The sequence below is a fragment of the Wyeomyia smithii genome, chromosome 2, assembly GCF_029784165.1.
Source record: "Wyeomyia smithii strain HCP4-BCI-WySm-NY-G18 chromosome 2, ASM2978416v1, whole genome shotgun sequence".
Lineage (NCBI taxonomy): Eukaryota > Metazoa > Arthropoda > Insecta > Diptera > Culicidae > Wyeomyia > Wyeomyia smithii.
The window spans coordinates 95,279,485-95,292,877 of record NC_073695.1 but is presented as its reverse complement, the minus strand read 5'-3'; the positions used below and the strand labels follow the sequence as shown (position 1 = coordinate 95,292,877).

Sequence of the window (13,393 nt, the reverse complement as noted above, 5' to 3'; positions counted from 1 at the left end):
GGACCACTTTTGGAGGTATTCTTTCATAAGAAAAAGTCAAAACTGCAGCACAGTATAATTTATTATCATAGCATAAACCTTACTTCCTCTGCCTATTGAATGACCGGTTTTTTTTGCTCGAGCTATTGGCCAACCACAATTTGAATTGGGTGTGCTGTAACTTAGTTATCTTTAGTTCGTTTAATGTAATTAAATATACAACCTCGCAAACACCGGTAGAATTTACATTCATGAAACGATGTAGAATAAGCTCTTCTTGTTCGTCAGAATGGCCACTGAACTTCTGCTCGAACTGAGCAATTAGCACACATTTATTTGCTTCAGGAACGCCCAAGGCCGAAGAAGTACACGTTTACAATACATTTTTATTGTTACACGGACCACTGGACTGCAGATCCTGTGGATAGACAGACGCGAGAATGAATGGTCTAGAGTTCCGCCAGTTTCAGCTATTTCACAGGAAAACGACAGCTCCAACAGTGCTTCACTTTCCGCCCACATCGGTGCAAACTCGAGCAAAAGCGTATACAATTTTACAACCTTCTCTTTCCGGTCACACCGTCAGCTTCGCATTCTGCTCTGATACTGGAGAAGATTGCTGGCTGAGTTATCAGCGTTAGGGTCTTAGGCAATGCCGACGTAATGATTCAGGATGCAGCGTCATCGTTCCCGTTTGTACGGTGGCGTTTTCAGGCTTCGGATCACGTTTGGGTCATAAAAATCGAGGGTATGACATAAAATATTTTTATTGGGCTTTGAGGCACTTTTAAATTCATAAACCCTAAGTTCAAGTTTAAATTTCAGCTCTGTACCGAACCAATCTAGATGAATTTCTTCTGAAAAGCCCTTCGACTAGCCATAGTTTCTGATTCAATCTGTTCATAATTACCTCTAAAACACAAAAAAGTATCTTTCTAAAGTGATTAAAAACTTTTTGTTTGTATAAACAACTGGTATATACCAGGCAAGAAATGTGCCATACCACATTTCAAACACCGTCGTACCCCTGTACATCGACACTGCTAGCTACTGCTGATGCAGGAACAGGAACGTTTCTTCCGGCTAATTTCACTTACAAACAAAATCCCTTGTGATCCACTCATCGGAAAGCCGGTGCCGAGTCAACCCACCACCGATGGATTGACCAACGTCATGCACGGATGAATGGAGAGGAAGAACTAGTTCGGGATGCTGGTGTTTGCCGATGCTCGGGCAAAGAATTTTTCGCCCCGCTTGAAGTTGCAGTCGTTGCGAGTGAGATTTTTCAACTACTTGTGCTGCAGTTTGAAGCACTAGGCGAGTGTGAATGAGCTGGAGATAAAGTGGTTCGTACAAAGGAGGTTGTTTACGCTCGAATGTTGAGTACACGTGCTGAACACTTTGGATTGTTTTTGCTCCCCATGTACAGAGAAGGCTGCAGCAGAAAGAGATGAAATGGTTTTAAAACAATTCCGATTTTTTTTTGCTCTCACTAGATTGCGGTTGTAGCTAACAAAGTTTGACATTACGTCAGAGATGCTTGCTTGTCTATATTCTATAGAGCGTTTCGGAAAGAAATGCCGGCATTAAAATTGTTTCCTATTGGTGTGCAAAGTTCTGACTTTTGACTTGCAACTAAGGCGAAAGAAGTATTCATGAAAAGAAACAAAAGAGTGAGTATCATTGCGAAAAGACTTTTCATGAACGCCACATATACCGTAATGCATCAAATTTCGAACACTTAAGCTATGATGTAACTTCTTGCACTAAAAATCAACGAAAAATAATTTTTTTCGACGATCTCAAAGGTTTACCATGTTGGTTAATTTATCTTTGTTGCAATTAAGTGGTATTTATATAGATTCAAACAAGTTTTGTTTATTAAATTAACAAGAATTCAAACCTAGGTTTTGATTCAAATTCCGAACACTTCCATGTAATTACTAAGAGATAGATAGGCAAACCGTCCCAACACTGACTGTCACTTTTTTAAACGCCTGCTGGTTCCCTGGAAATGGCCCCACAGTGAAGAGCTATACATGACAGGTTAAAGGACATTCCGAGGAACGAAATGGTATATAATAATCATACTTTTGATTACTCTAGCTATAATAATGTGGTTTTCATTCTAAAGTGTTCGAAGTTTGAGACTGTTCTAAGTTTGAGTCAAAACGGTAGTTAGAAGAAATTTGAGCAAACTCAACCAGTGGTTCGCAATACGCTTTAGAATCTAATGAAACTTCCGGGGATGTAAAGAATGTGTGTAATTTGCAAACCGGTCTACTAAAAGCTGTTTCGGTGTTTTTATACAATTAAATCAATAACATAATCAAAACTCCCAGTAATGCTATTCACGGTTAAGAAACGGTATTTAAGCAGGCTTCACGTATTATTATGAATGGTATGAATAGTTGTTTCAGCTTTGGAGTCATATAAAACTTATGACCTAAAATTTACATGTCCCAACAATCTTCGTACTGCCACTAAACAGTTTTTATGCTTGAACAGCAATAATAATTTTTTTCACTAAAGCAAAGCCCTGGTGCTACATTTCGTATCGGAACTCAACCTTCTGTTTTATTATACACAGAGTTCGCAACCAACTGTTAGGTACACGGGACAATTGCGAGGCTAGCGCTACGATCCTACTGACACTAACAGTCTCTCCCGAGCCGACTGGCTTGTACGGCCAGCATCGTACCTCGAGACCAGCTGGGATCTAAATCCTTTCGTTCCCATTTTCATTCCATTCGCAGAAGAAATTACTCTAATTATAAAGAAATTTGTGTTTCATGTGTATACGACCTCCCAGTCTAGCGAAGGGAGGTATCTCGTATCATCACAAAATCATTGCCCATACCTAAATCCCTCACATGCCAAACTTGGTTCCATTTGCTTGACTAAGTCTTGAGTTACGCAGAAATTTTTGTTACATCTGTATATGAGCTCTCCCTTCTAGAGGGCCGAGAGATTTCAAATTATCAACAGAACCTGTTCCAACTTCGAAATTCTCTCCATACAAATTTTCACGCCAACCGGTTCAGTAATTTTCAAGTCTTACTTTCAGACAGAATTTTTTTTTATACGTAGAACTACGTCTCGTCTTCTGTCGAGTTCTAAATGCCAATAAATCGGTTAGTTTTCAATAGATTTCCTTCGATCTTGCATCATATATGCATCCGCTCAAAAGCAGGAAATTGAAATATGATTACACAATGCAACAAAAATTGACTTTTTTTTCTGCCTTGCTTTCTATATATAATTTTTTGTTTTAACATATTTCAACTTAAGGGGCAACAATGGCGCCATTTTGAATTTTTGAGAAATAGTAAATTTTCGATGTTTTTTTGACGCCATTTTGTTTTGAGACCAAATATCAAAATCCACGTAAAATGTCAACAACATATCAATTTTGCCCCAATTCCCCTACAATACTAAAAAAGGTTCTTCTCGACGTTAGAATAATTTGTTTGAAATCTGTTTGTGTTTATGAATGATATCATGTAGTGTAGTGCAATTGGAATGGCTTGAAGGCTATTAGGTTATCATCGGACATTTGTTTGATCCGATGGTTCATGCAATAGTTACTAAACTAAACTTGTTCACATGATATGAGACCAATTCAACATGATATGATAACAATTGAACAAAAAATTCCCAACATCTTCTTGACCAAATAAAGCGATTTGGTGCTAAAAATGTTTGTAAGAATATTGTAAAATCCAGCTAAGCAAAGTAAGCAAAGCCTTGGTGCTACATTCCGATTCGGAACTCGGCTTTTTCAAACGCGACTAAGAACAATCGAATCGGTTCAGCCGATGCTGAGAAAATCGAGATATATTGGTCGTAAGAATGAAAATAAACACACATACACATACTTCCCACAAATAAATACCTCTTTCGATTTCTGAAACAAGATTATTTGGTACCTATAGCTTGAGGTATGTAAGCACTCAATGGAAAACATATGTTTGGGGCCAAATTAAGTTGTTTCTTGTCCAAAATAAATTCAAATGTTGTATGTGTGAAAAATCACACACCAGGGTAGACAACGTAAGTAATTAAATATCTTATCAACCAAAAATATTTTCCACTTGGAAGAAATATATTTTGTGTTAGATTGATGGTTTAGGAATTGTCAAGAACTTTCGTCACAATCGATCGAGGAGTTTTCGAAAAAAAAATCGAAATAAAATTTATTTGTGTGGTTTTCGCAAAAGGGGTAGGATGAAGGTTAAGTTGAAATATGTTCAATCTCGGGGAAATTTTTGTTCGCATCAAACTTCATAAAAAAATCATACATAGAAGCCAAGGCAAAAACATTGTTGCACTGTGTTGTAAGAACTATTGTACCACTGAAATTTGTCAAACCTTGTCGAAACGCAGATTTTGACTTCTGATTGGTCGCTTGATGCTTGCCTACCAGAGTTCCAGATTCCCACTGTCGGAAGCATCATATCAGATATCAAATTAAACTACAAATTGTCTCTCTGAGGACAAATTAATTACCTAATTTGAAGAATTAATATTTTCTCGTTGATTTATTTAATCATAATTCAACAGCAGCAAGCAACCGTGGTGGCATCGGAAAATTTTCCGTGTCGGTTCTCGGTTCAATTCATTTTATTATAGAATGATGGGATTGACGGTTCCTCCGATGACACTCTGCTAGCTGTCTAATTTTTTATATGAATAACAGAAGGGTTGTATGCTAAACCACGACTGTAAGACTGATGTAGAACTACACAAAGCTGTCCGTTAAAACACCTGCATTGCAAAGCTTTAAAATGACAACTGGAGTCGACATACGGCCAATTAATATCATCCCGGTTCCGGAAATACTCATATCAGCCGGTGTTTGGTCATTTTCGGCTAGTATATGTAATTAATGTTGGATAAAGGTTATTGTGAACTCTTTCTAATAAAGAAATGAAAGTAACAACCTCATGTAGTTCTACGTCAACACTGCGTATAGTCCCATTTGTGTGTTACCACAATGCAACAGAACTTTTCACTGGAGGAAGTACAGACCAATGCACCTACCCGCTACTGATACCCGCTGCACTTAGTTGGGTTCGTCCTACTGGCCTCTCTCTAGTAAAGTGATTGGTTTGAAAAAAAGGTATGCTTCTATCCAAAAAAAAAAACAGTCTGTCTGTCTGTCTGTCTGTCTGTCTGTCTGTCTGTCTGTCTGTCTGTCTGTCTGTCTGTCTGTCTGTCTGTCTGTCTGTCTGTCTGTCTGTCTGTCTGTCTGTCTGTCTGTCTGTCTGTCTGTCTGTCTGTCTGTCTGTCTGTCTGTCTGTCTGTCTGTCTGTCTGTCTGTCTGTCTGTCTGTCTGTCTGTCTGTCTGTCTGTCTGTCTGTCTGTCTGTCTGTCTGTCTGTCTGTCTGTCTGTCTGTCTGTCTGTCTGTCTGTCTGTCTGTCTGTCTGTCTGTCTGTCTGTCTGTCTGTCTGTCTGTCTGTCTGTCTGTCTGTCTGTCTGTCTGTCTGTCTGTCTGTCTGTCTGTCTGTCTGTCTGTCTGTCTGTCTGTCTGTCTGTCTGTCTGTCTGTCTGTCTGTCTGTCTGTCTGTCTGTCTGTCTGTCTGTCTGTCTGTCTGTCTGTCTGTCTGTCTGTCTGTCTGTCTGTCTGTCTGTCTGTCTGTCTGTCTGTCTGTCTGTCTGTCTGTCTGTCTGTCTGTCTGTCTGTCTGTCTGTCTGTCTGTCTGTCTGTCTGTCTGTCTGTCTGTCTGTCTGTCTGTCTGTCTGTCTGTCTGTCTGTCTGTCTGTCTGTCTGTCTGTCTGTCTGTCTGTCTGTCTGTCTGTCTGTCTGTCTGTCTGTCTGTCTGTCTGTCTGTCTGTCTGTCTGTCTGTCTGTCTGTCTGTCTGTCTGTCTGTCTGTCTGTCTGTCTGTCTGTCTGTCTGTCTGTCTGTCTGTCTGTCTGTCTGTCTGTCTGTCTGTCTGTCTGTCTGTCTGTCTGTCTGTCTGTCTGTCTGTCTGTCTGTCTGTCTGTCTGTCTGTCTGTCTGTCTGTCTGTCTGTCTGTCTGTCTGTCTGTCTGTCTGTCTGTCTGTCTGTCTGTCTGTCTGTCTGTCTGTCTGTCTGTCTGTCTGTCTGTCTGTCTGTCTGTCTGTCTGTCTGTCTGTCTTGTAGGGCAGCATGTTGTTTCTGTGTAACTCGGGATAAAGCTCCCACTGCTTTTTATCGAGAAAAAATGTGAAAATCAACGTCTCGTTCAAGCGTTATGTTGGGAGTTTTTGATTGATTTTCTCGATAATCCCCTGGACCCTTATGTATAGTCTTTCATGTCGACCAAGAAGAGCGATCATGAAGTGAGCTCTAGACCAATATGAAACATTTATTTTTAAGATCTGGGATGAGATTCCGATGGGTGAAGTGCGTGCCACGTGCGACGTTTTTGTAAAACGTCTTCAGCTCGTCACACAAAGCGGGTGTGCTTGCAGATAATATGTTGTAAAGCTTTAAGTAAATAGAAATTGATTCAGGTGAGCATATCATGTATTTTCATTTTTTAACACATTTTCAAAATGTATTCTAACTCATGGAACACCCTGTACTTCAATCATTTTCTCCAGGAAATAGGTTAAAATGACCGGAATGGTGCACAGAAGCCCAAAATTAACTTCGTGTGGTTTTAAATCCGAGGAGACAACTTGCGGTTTCTGGAAAACAGCTCTAAATGGTCGAATGTATCTCTAACAACTCGAACTATTATACTATTGAAAATTGTCAAACCTTGTCAAAACGCGACATTCGTTCTCGGATTGGTCGCTATATGATTGCTTCCCAAGCACGGTCGACAGAATTATAGTAATTTGAAATGTTTTATTTGGCCTATATAAGAGCCTGTTTCAACCTGAATTGCCCATATTAGTTCTAGACAGCGGCTACAACAGTGGTTATTTAGCAGCAGCAGCGCACTGGATAGCGGCAGCAGTTGCAGCGGGTATCAGTACCGATAGTGGCAGGTCCAGCTGATACAGTGACACTTTCTCATTAAAAGTTGCCTTTGTGCGGTAGCAGGCAGCATCAGTGGTAGATGCATCCAATGAAAAATTGCCTTATTTTGACAACATACTAATGTTCGTAATGCTGCATTCAGAAAACAAGAGTCGTCAATCTATCAGTGTTGGAACAGCTTTCCACTGTGTTATCAAAGTAATACATTATTCGCACTGTCAGTGATAACGCAAAGATGCGATCAGCATTACATTCGATACTGAATTAAACAGCGGATTGTTTTTTTTTTTTTTCAGGATAAATCAAATGCCTAATCATAGAGTTAATATTTTCTCCTTCATTTTTTACTCTTCATTTCAAATGTATATGGAACGGTTATTAATTTGGTTTCATCTCCATGCCTCATAATGCACTGCATTATCTTTTCCTTCAGTAATATGCAACACCCGAACAGCTTTTGTTATCTGCATATTCAAACCTCAAAATAAATCAAGAATTTGTTATCGGATTTATTGATTAAGTTATCGGATTTTATTATTTATTAAACCTTAAAAATTTCCAAGCCTTAAATTTGTTAGCGTTGTATAGTGTTTGTTCCATTTCTGCAATTTGCACAAAATTTTAAACATATTCAATACGAGTAATGTAACAAACAATCTTATTTAGTTCTACGTCAACCTTGCGGTCGTGGCTTTGCATACAACCCTTGTGATTTTTTTATTAAAAATACCGTACACACCCTGTCTATATGCAGAGAAATTGAAACAAGGAACTTATTCGGTTTTGATAGCAATTTCTATCCCTTTCTGGTCGATAGGTACAAATGCTTAATTTGATCTTCTCGGTTTTTAATTGATTTTTTTCGGTAAGATTTAATAAAACAAGCCACAATATAGTTTACGTTTCAGCTTACTATTTTTCAGCCATCCTCAGAAAAACAATTTTTTCGTGTGCATCACCGTGTGATTCCCTCTGACTTCCACACGGTGATGCACACGGAAAAATAATTTTTCTAAGGATGGCTGAAAAATAGTAAGCTGAAACGTAAACTATATTGTGGTTTGTTTTATTAAATCTAACCGAAAAAAAATCAAATAGAACCCGAGAAGATTAGATTTACGGTGATTCAAACCCGGAGAACAGCTTAGTTTAAAGATTTATCAACACTGACTCACAATCGATTTAGAATGTGTGTGTCCAAACGAACACAACATTTTTTTCTCAGCTTGACCGATTTAAGCACTTGTAATTGCACTTTAGCAGGGTCACAACTTAGCTGAAAATTTCTGAATAAAGTTTTGCACTACTTAACAAAAAATCGAATCCTTCGCATATAATTGAACAGGAGAAGCCAGTTTGTTTTGTTTTCAACTATCCTCACACCCTTTCGATCGAAAAGATTGATCTTGAAACGCACCAATGCTGCCAGTGAATAAGGTTCGAACATGGATAAAAACTCCAATGGTTTCTACTCCAGTACCAAACACCACCATGTCACGGTACAAACATTTTGTCAAAAATTCTAATATGTCGTTTCGAGACAACAAAATTTGATTAAGCTCACAAAAACACGTCACAGTCTCACCCTGCGAAACACCAACACGCGCAAAGCCGATAACGCATCTATTAAGATCAAGCACCTCGGGGCACCAAGGCAGAGTGTAAAACCGTTCTATCATGCGCCGACTGATAGCCGGTTGCGATTCTCCGTCGCAGTGAGACCGCTGGGAATTCCCAACATCGCGGCATTGAATGGCTTGACTACTACCATAGCGTAAATGCCCCAGTCATTGTCGTCAACAATACATCTAAGCTACGACGGGAACATATGATTTCCGAGGTCGGCATCGATCGACCTTGCGCAAACGTTGGAGTCTGAATAAAGGAACTACAATTCAAAGCATCACTATCAGACTGCTACAGTTGACTACCGATCGTTAGTTGGTGGAGCTGTGAAATTGTTCGGAGAACTCTAGACTGCATTAGTCGTGGTGACGTCGCGATCGATTATTACTTACTGATTATCGTGTGCACACCGTGAACACAACTGGGGGAGTCCACCAGGTAGTGCAACAAGTGCGGTAAATCGGTGTAGATCAGCTCGATCGCGTACAGTGACATCGATTGAGTGCTGTTTTTAAATGCACTCGCAATACGTCACAGTTTGCTTGTGGCATCGTCTGTCATCATCGCTGCGATCCACGGCCCGAGCAAAGTGATCGGACAGCAAAATAAACATAGTTCAGATACTCACCAGTGATGAAGTTTACGATCAGAATTATGGAGCTGCCCGCTTGTTTGGGATCGTATTTGCTGCACGCCGGTTTAGCATTACTCTGTAAGTGTGCGTGTGTGTGTTTTGGTTTGCTCATCGAACATAGAAGCAGTCGCATATTTTTATCAACATAAGCATTCCATCCAGTCTCCTTGGATTTTCCCAGTTTGCTGATAATGTTGTTCTAAAGTAAGACTAAGTGGGCAACAATATGGAACTCGACTAGGAAAGTGGTCAAACCGGTAATATGTTTTACACTAAGGACTACTATTGCAGCCACAGATTGTGCTTTGAACTTGAACTACGACGATTGCTTCTGGAGACTGATTCTTAGGTGAACACTGGATCGATGTGAAATACGTAATCCGATATAATTACGATAATTATCAACAGCTGAGCTGGACGATTGGAAATTTCGCTCTGCTTCGCTGACCGAGAAATTCTGCACGATTAACGTTACTAGCGTAATTTCCACCTATCGATAAATCCATACACTGCATTTGACAGCGATTTAGTGCAAATTTGTTACCTTTTTTTTCAAAAAAGCAGTCATTCTATACTATTCTATTCTAGGTTCAGAATGGTCACGGAGTTTTAATTGCTTTCCATTAACCCTTATATGCGCAATGTTGTTTTAAAACAACATTACTAATAACGTTTTGAAATATGTGTATTTTATTTTTCTTAGAAATATAATTCATTACAACATCTCTCTTAGCTCTAACGAAGAAAACTTAACAGCTGGAAGTACTGTATTTGAATGTTTTGTTTTTGTCTAGGCTGTCAAAATCTCGGAAACGAAAAAAAACATGGCGAGATTTCCGACTGGTGCTGACAGTCTTTGAAAATGAATTTTAAAATAAGGTTAGCGGTAAGTGAAAATGTCTGAGTTATAAGAAATTCTACTAACAAAAGGTCAATTACAAATTTACTGTTAACAAAAGTAATTGTTTCGACTTTATTCTGCGATAAAATCGCAATGTTGTTTTGAAAAAATATGGTAATATTTTCCCATTGCAAAGTAAATCTTTTAATTTTTTTATGCATATTGGTTAGTTTGAGAGCAGTGAACCTGTCAAACAAAGATATTTTGTGTTAGATGATTTTTTAATGTCGTGCGCATTTAAGGGTTAAGTTGTTTTCGGATAGACTGTATCAAGAGAACACAAATGATAAATGTTAAATAAACTGATTGTTTTTGTACCTGCAACCTTTCTTATTTTAATGACTATAAAAGTGGGGTTTACTGCATCAGTAAGAGATCGGAAAGCGCCAGTCTGTTGCCGTCTCTACCAACGGCAACATCTTGACGTGTTGGTCCGTCATGAAATATTTATCTTTCTTTTTTTTAATGACTATAATGCAAGTCCCACTGTGATGTGAGAGTTACGAAACAAAAGCCAGCCACCAAACAATACTCTCTACTGAGTAAACGATGACGTGCGATAAAGTGTGCAAGCGATACAAAATAGCTATTTAGCAATGCCGACTTATACGTCATGCGGTGGTGTAATCGGAAACGCATCTGACCGGAGATTAGTAGTTGTGGGTTCGAGTCCCACCTGCTAGACTATGTTTTTCGTAAATTTCTAAATAACTTTTTTCCCAGTTAGTACATTTTTCAATCGTCAGCTCCACATTTTCTGCTTGAAATGTACCTACAACTTAATAAGTATGTTTCGGATTTCGAGATTACGACCATAAAAATGTAATATGAGCATTTTTATTGTATGTGTAGAGTAGTAATGCTAATGATTCAGGAGTAACTAATGAAGCAGAGTTCGCGGCGTTCTTCCAGTATTTGTACATTGATAAGTGAATAATGTGCTTTGGACGAAGTTAAAGGAAATATTGTCAAATTTTGATTACGAAGTGTAAACAGTAAAAATTGCTTTTGAACTGATTCAAACTATGCTTCATGAACGGGTTCCATAAAGCAAAGCCTTGGTGCTACTTTCCGATTCGGAACTTGACCTTCTGTTTGTTATACTCAGATTTCGCAGCCAACTGTTTAGTGTACAGGACAATTGCGAGGCTAGCGCTACGATTCTACTGACACACTAGCATCGTACCTCGAGACCATCTGGGAGATGAACGGGATCCCCACTATGTTACAATATGTCAACATTGGTCGAATGTATATAATAGACAATATTTTGTATCGTATTTGTATGGGGCTTAAAAAATGCCTGAAGCATTTATTAAACCTCAGCTCACTCCTAGAACTTCACCACTTTTATTTGGCTGTGCTTGATATAGGCCCCTATTACAAAGGACGAGGCAAGCAACTCGCCTCGCGCGCAGTGAAGTGAAATTTAGCTGGTGACAGCTGAGTGGCAGACGAGATATTCGTCTAAAATCCAGCCGACTCGTCACCTGCAATACCAAAATTGGTCAGACGAGTAACTCGTCATTCGCCTCGTCTTTTATAATAGGGGCCCGAAGGATGGATTCCACGTTCACCTCATTCTAACCTGAATAAAATTGCTTGAGCAGATTATGTATGACATATGACGTTTCCGAAAGGACGTTTAGCTATAGGAAATTAAGGTGAAATAGTTTAAACAATAGATTAATTTCAAATAAGCAGTGGTGGGCACAATTCCGCTAAATCGCTAATTAGCGACGCTAAAATTCAGTTAGCGATTTAGCGATTTCGCTAATTTTTGAGCTGGTTAGCGAAACTGTTAGCGTCGCTAAAATTTTGGCCTTCGAAACGCTAATGGCTAATTCGCTAAATTTTGTGGAGAAGCGAAAATAGAAATATTTAGAAAAACTGTGAATTGCTGATGGCGTACGTAAATTGCTTCGAAAGATGAACATACTTTACTGCGAAAGTTACTTTTTTCAGTTTTTTTACCTTAGAATGGAGTTCCAGCTATCGTACAAGCCACAGGAGCATTTCCGGCACACCAAGAACTTTGGTAAATTGCAATGCGCTTGAAATTATGACAACTTTGGTTCTACTTTTTCGATTCAGATAATAATTGAATTTTCATGAAAACATTCCTAAGAGTATCTATTTTCAATGCAAGCTAAATAACTTTTGTTATTCTTGTTTTTACAAAATCAAATATGAATACCGTTTCGTGAACCTCTTACTGTAAATAGCTTTAAAAAGTAATTGTTTTCGTTTGTTTAACCAAAACAGATCAAAGTGGTCCAAATCTTACAAAACACGAGCAATAAATATAGCGATATGACTATTTACATATTAAAAAGTTAGCGATTAGCGATTAGCGATTAGTGAAAGCTCCGCTAATGTGGGTTTAGCGTTTAGCGATTGGCTAGCTAAATTTTCTGGTTAGCGACTTAGCGATTAGCGTCGCTAAATTTTCGGTTCGCGGTGCCCACCACTGAAAATAAGAGAATAACAATCCAGTGCCATGCTATTTTAGACTTTTCCCGATCATTTTAGAACTAGTCCAAAAAAAGGTATCTACTGAAATATATGCAAGTTAATATTTGGGAATGTTTCATTGTAATATCTTTTATTGAGGTATGAAACATGCCTTAACTTATTTAAAAGGGCCATTGAATTCATACAAATACAAATTATATTATTTAATGTTTCGCACGAAAAGATTCATTACGTTCAAGTTTCATTAAACTCTGAGAAAGGGCTGTTAACAACTAATGTAGGTGGCGCGAAACTATCTCTTAGTTAATTTGGTGCACTTTATACCTATATGTAAATTGATTTATATGATAACTACTAAAATCATTTGCAACTATTAGAATAGAAACTCAGTAAAAACTCATTTCGTTAGAAACAGTTAATTGTACCGACTAGATTTGATTCTCCTAGCGAAAACATGGCTAAACATGCATAACTCGTGCCTAGCTCTTCTATTATTGGAGTATTTACCTTAGTCAGGCTTGTAAACGGTCAACACTTTCTTTTGATTCCACTTCGTTAAGCGTCGGACCAAAATTACGTAACGCCAGAAATTCATATTTCAGACCCCCTTCTCCCGTTATGTAACAATAAGTAACGTTTGATATGACTCCCTTCCTTGAACTACCTAACGCTGAACAACCTGACCCCCCTTCAAATTTTCAATTTTGAGCAAACATCACAGTTACGTAACTGTCACAGCTACCCCCTCCCTCTACCCTATGTAACAATAAGTAACGCAGACTCAACCCCCCCCCCCCTCCTCATGTGTTACGGAATTTGT

At 38.6% G+C, this 13,393-nt stretch overlaps 1 protein-coding gene across 2 annotated transcripts in view; it reads right to left on the bottom strand.

The window, feature by feature from the left end:
- Positions 1-13,393, bottom strand: part of LOC129724573 (uncharacterized) — a 163,707-nt gene that overhangs the window by 103,682 nt on the left and 46,632 nt on the right. The window contains exon 1 of one of the 2 annotated variants that reach the window (XM_055679566.1): positions 8,523-8,575. The exons of the other annotated variant lie outside the window; for it this stretch is intronic. Coding sequence (XP_055535541.1) covers positions 8,523-8,560 — 38 coding nt within the window. The 5' untranslated portion in view covers positions 8,561-8,575. Of the gene's footprint in view, positions 1-8,522; positions 8,576-13,393 lie in introns of those variants that run through there. 2 annotated transcript variants of the gene reach the window in all.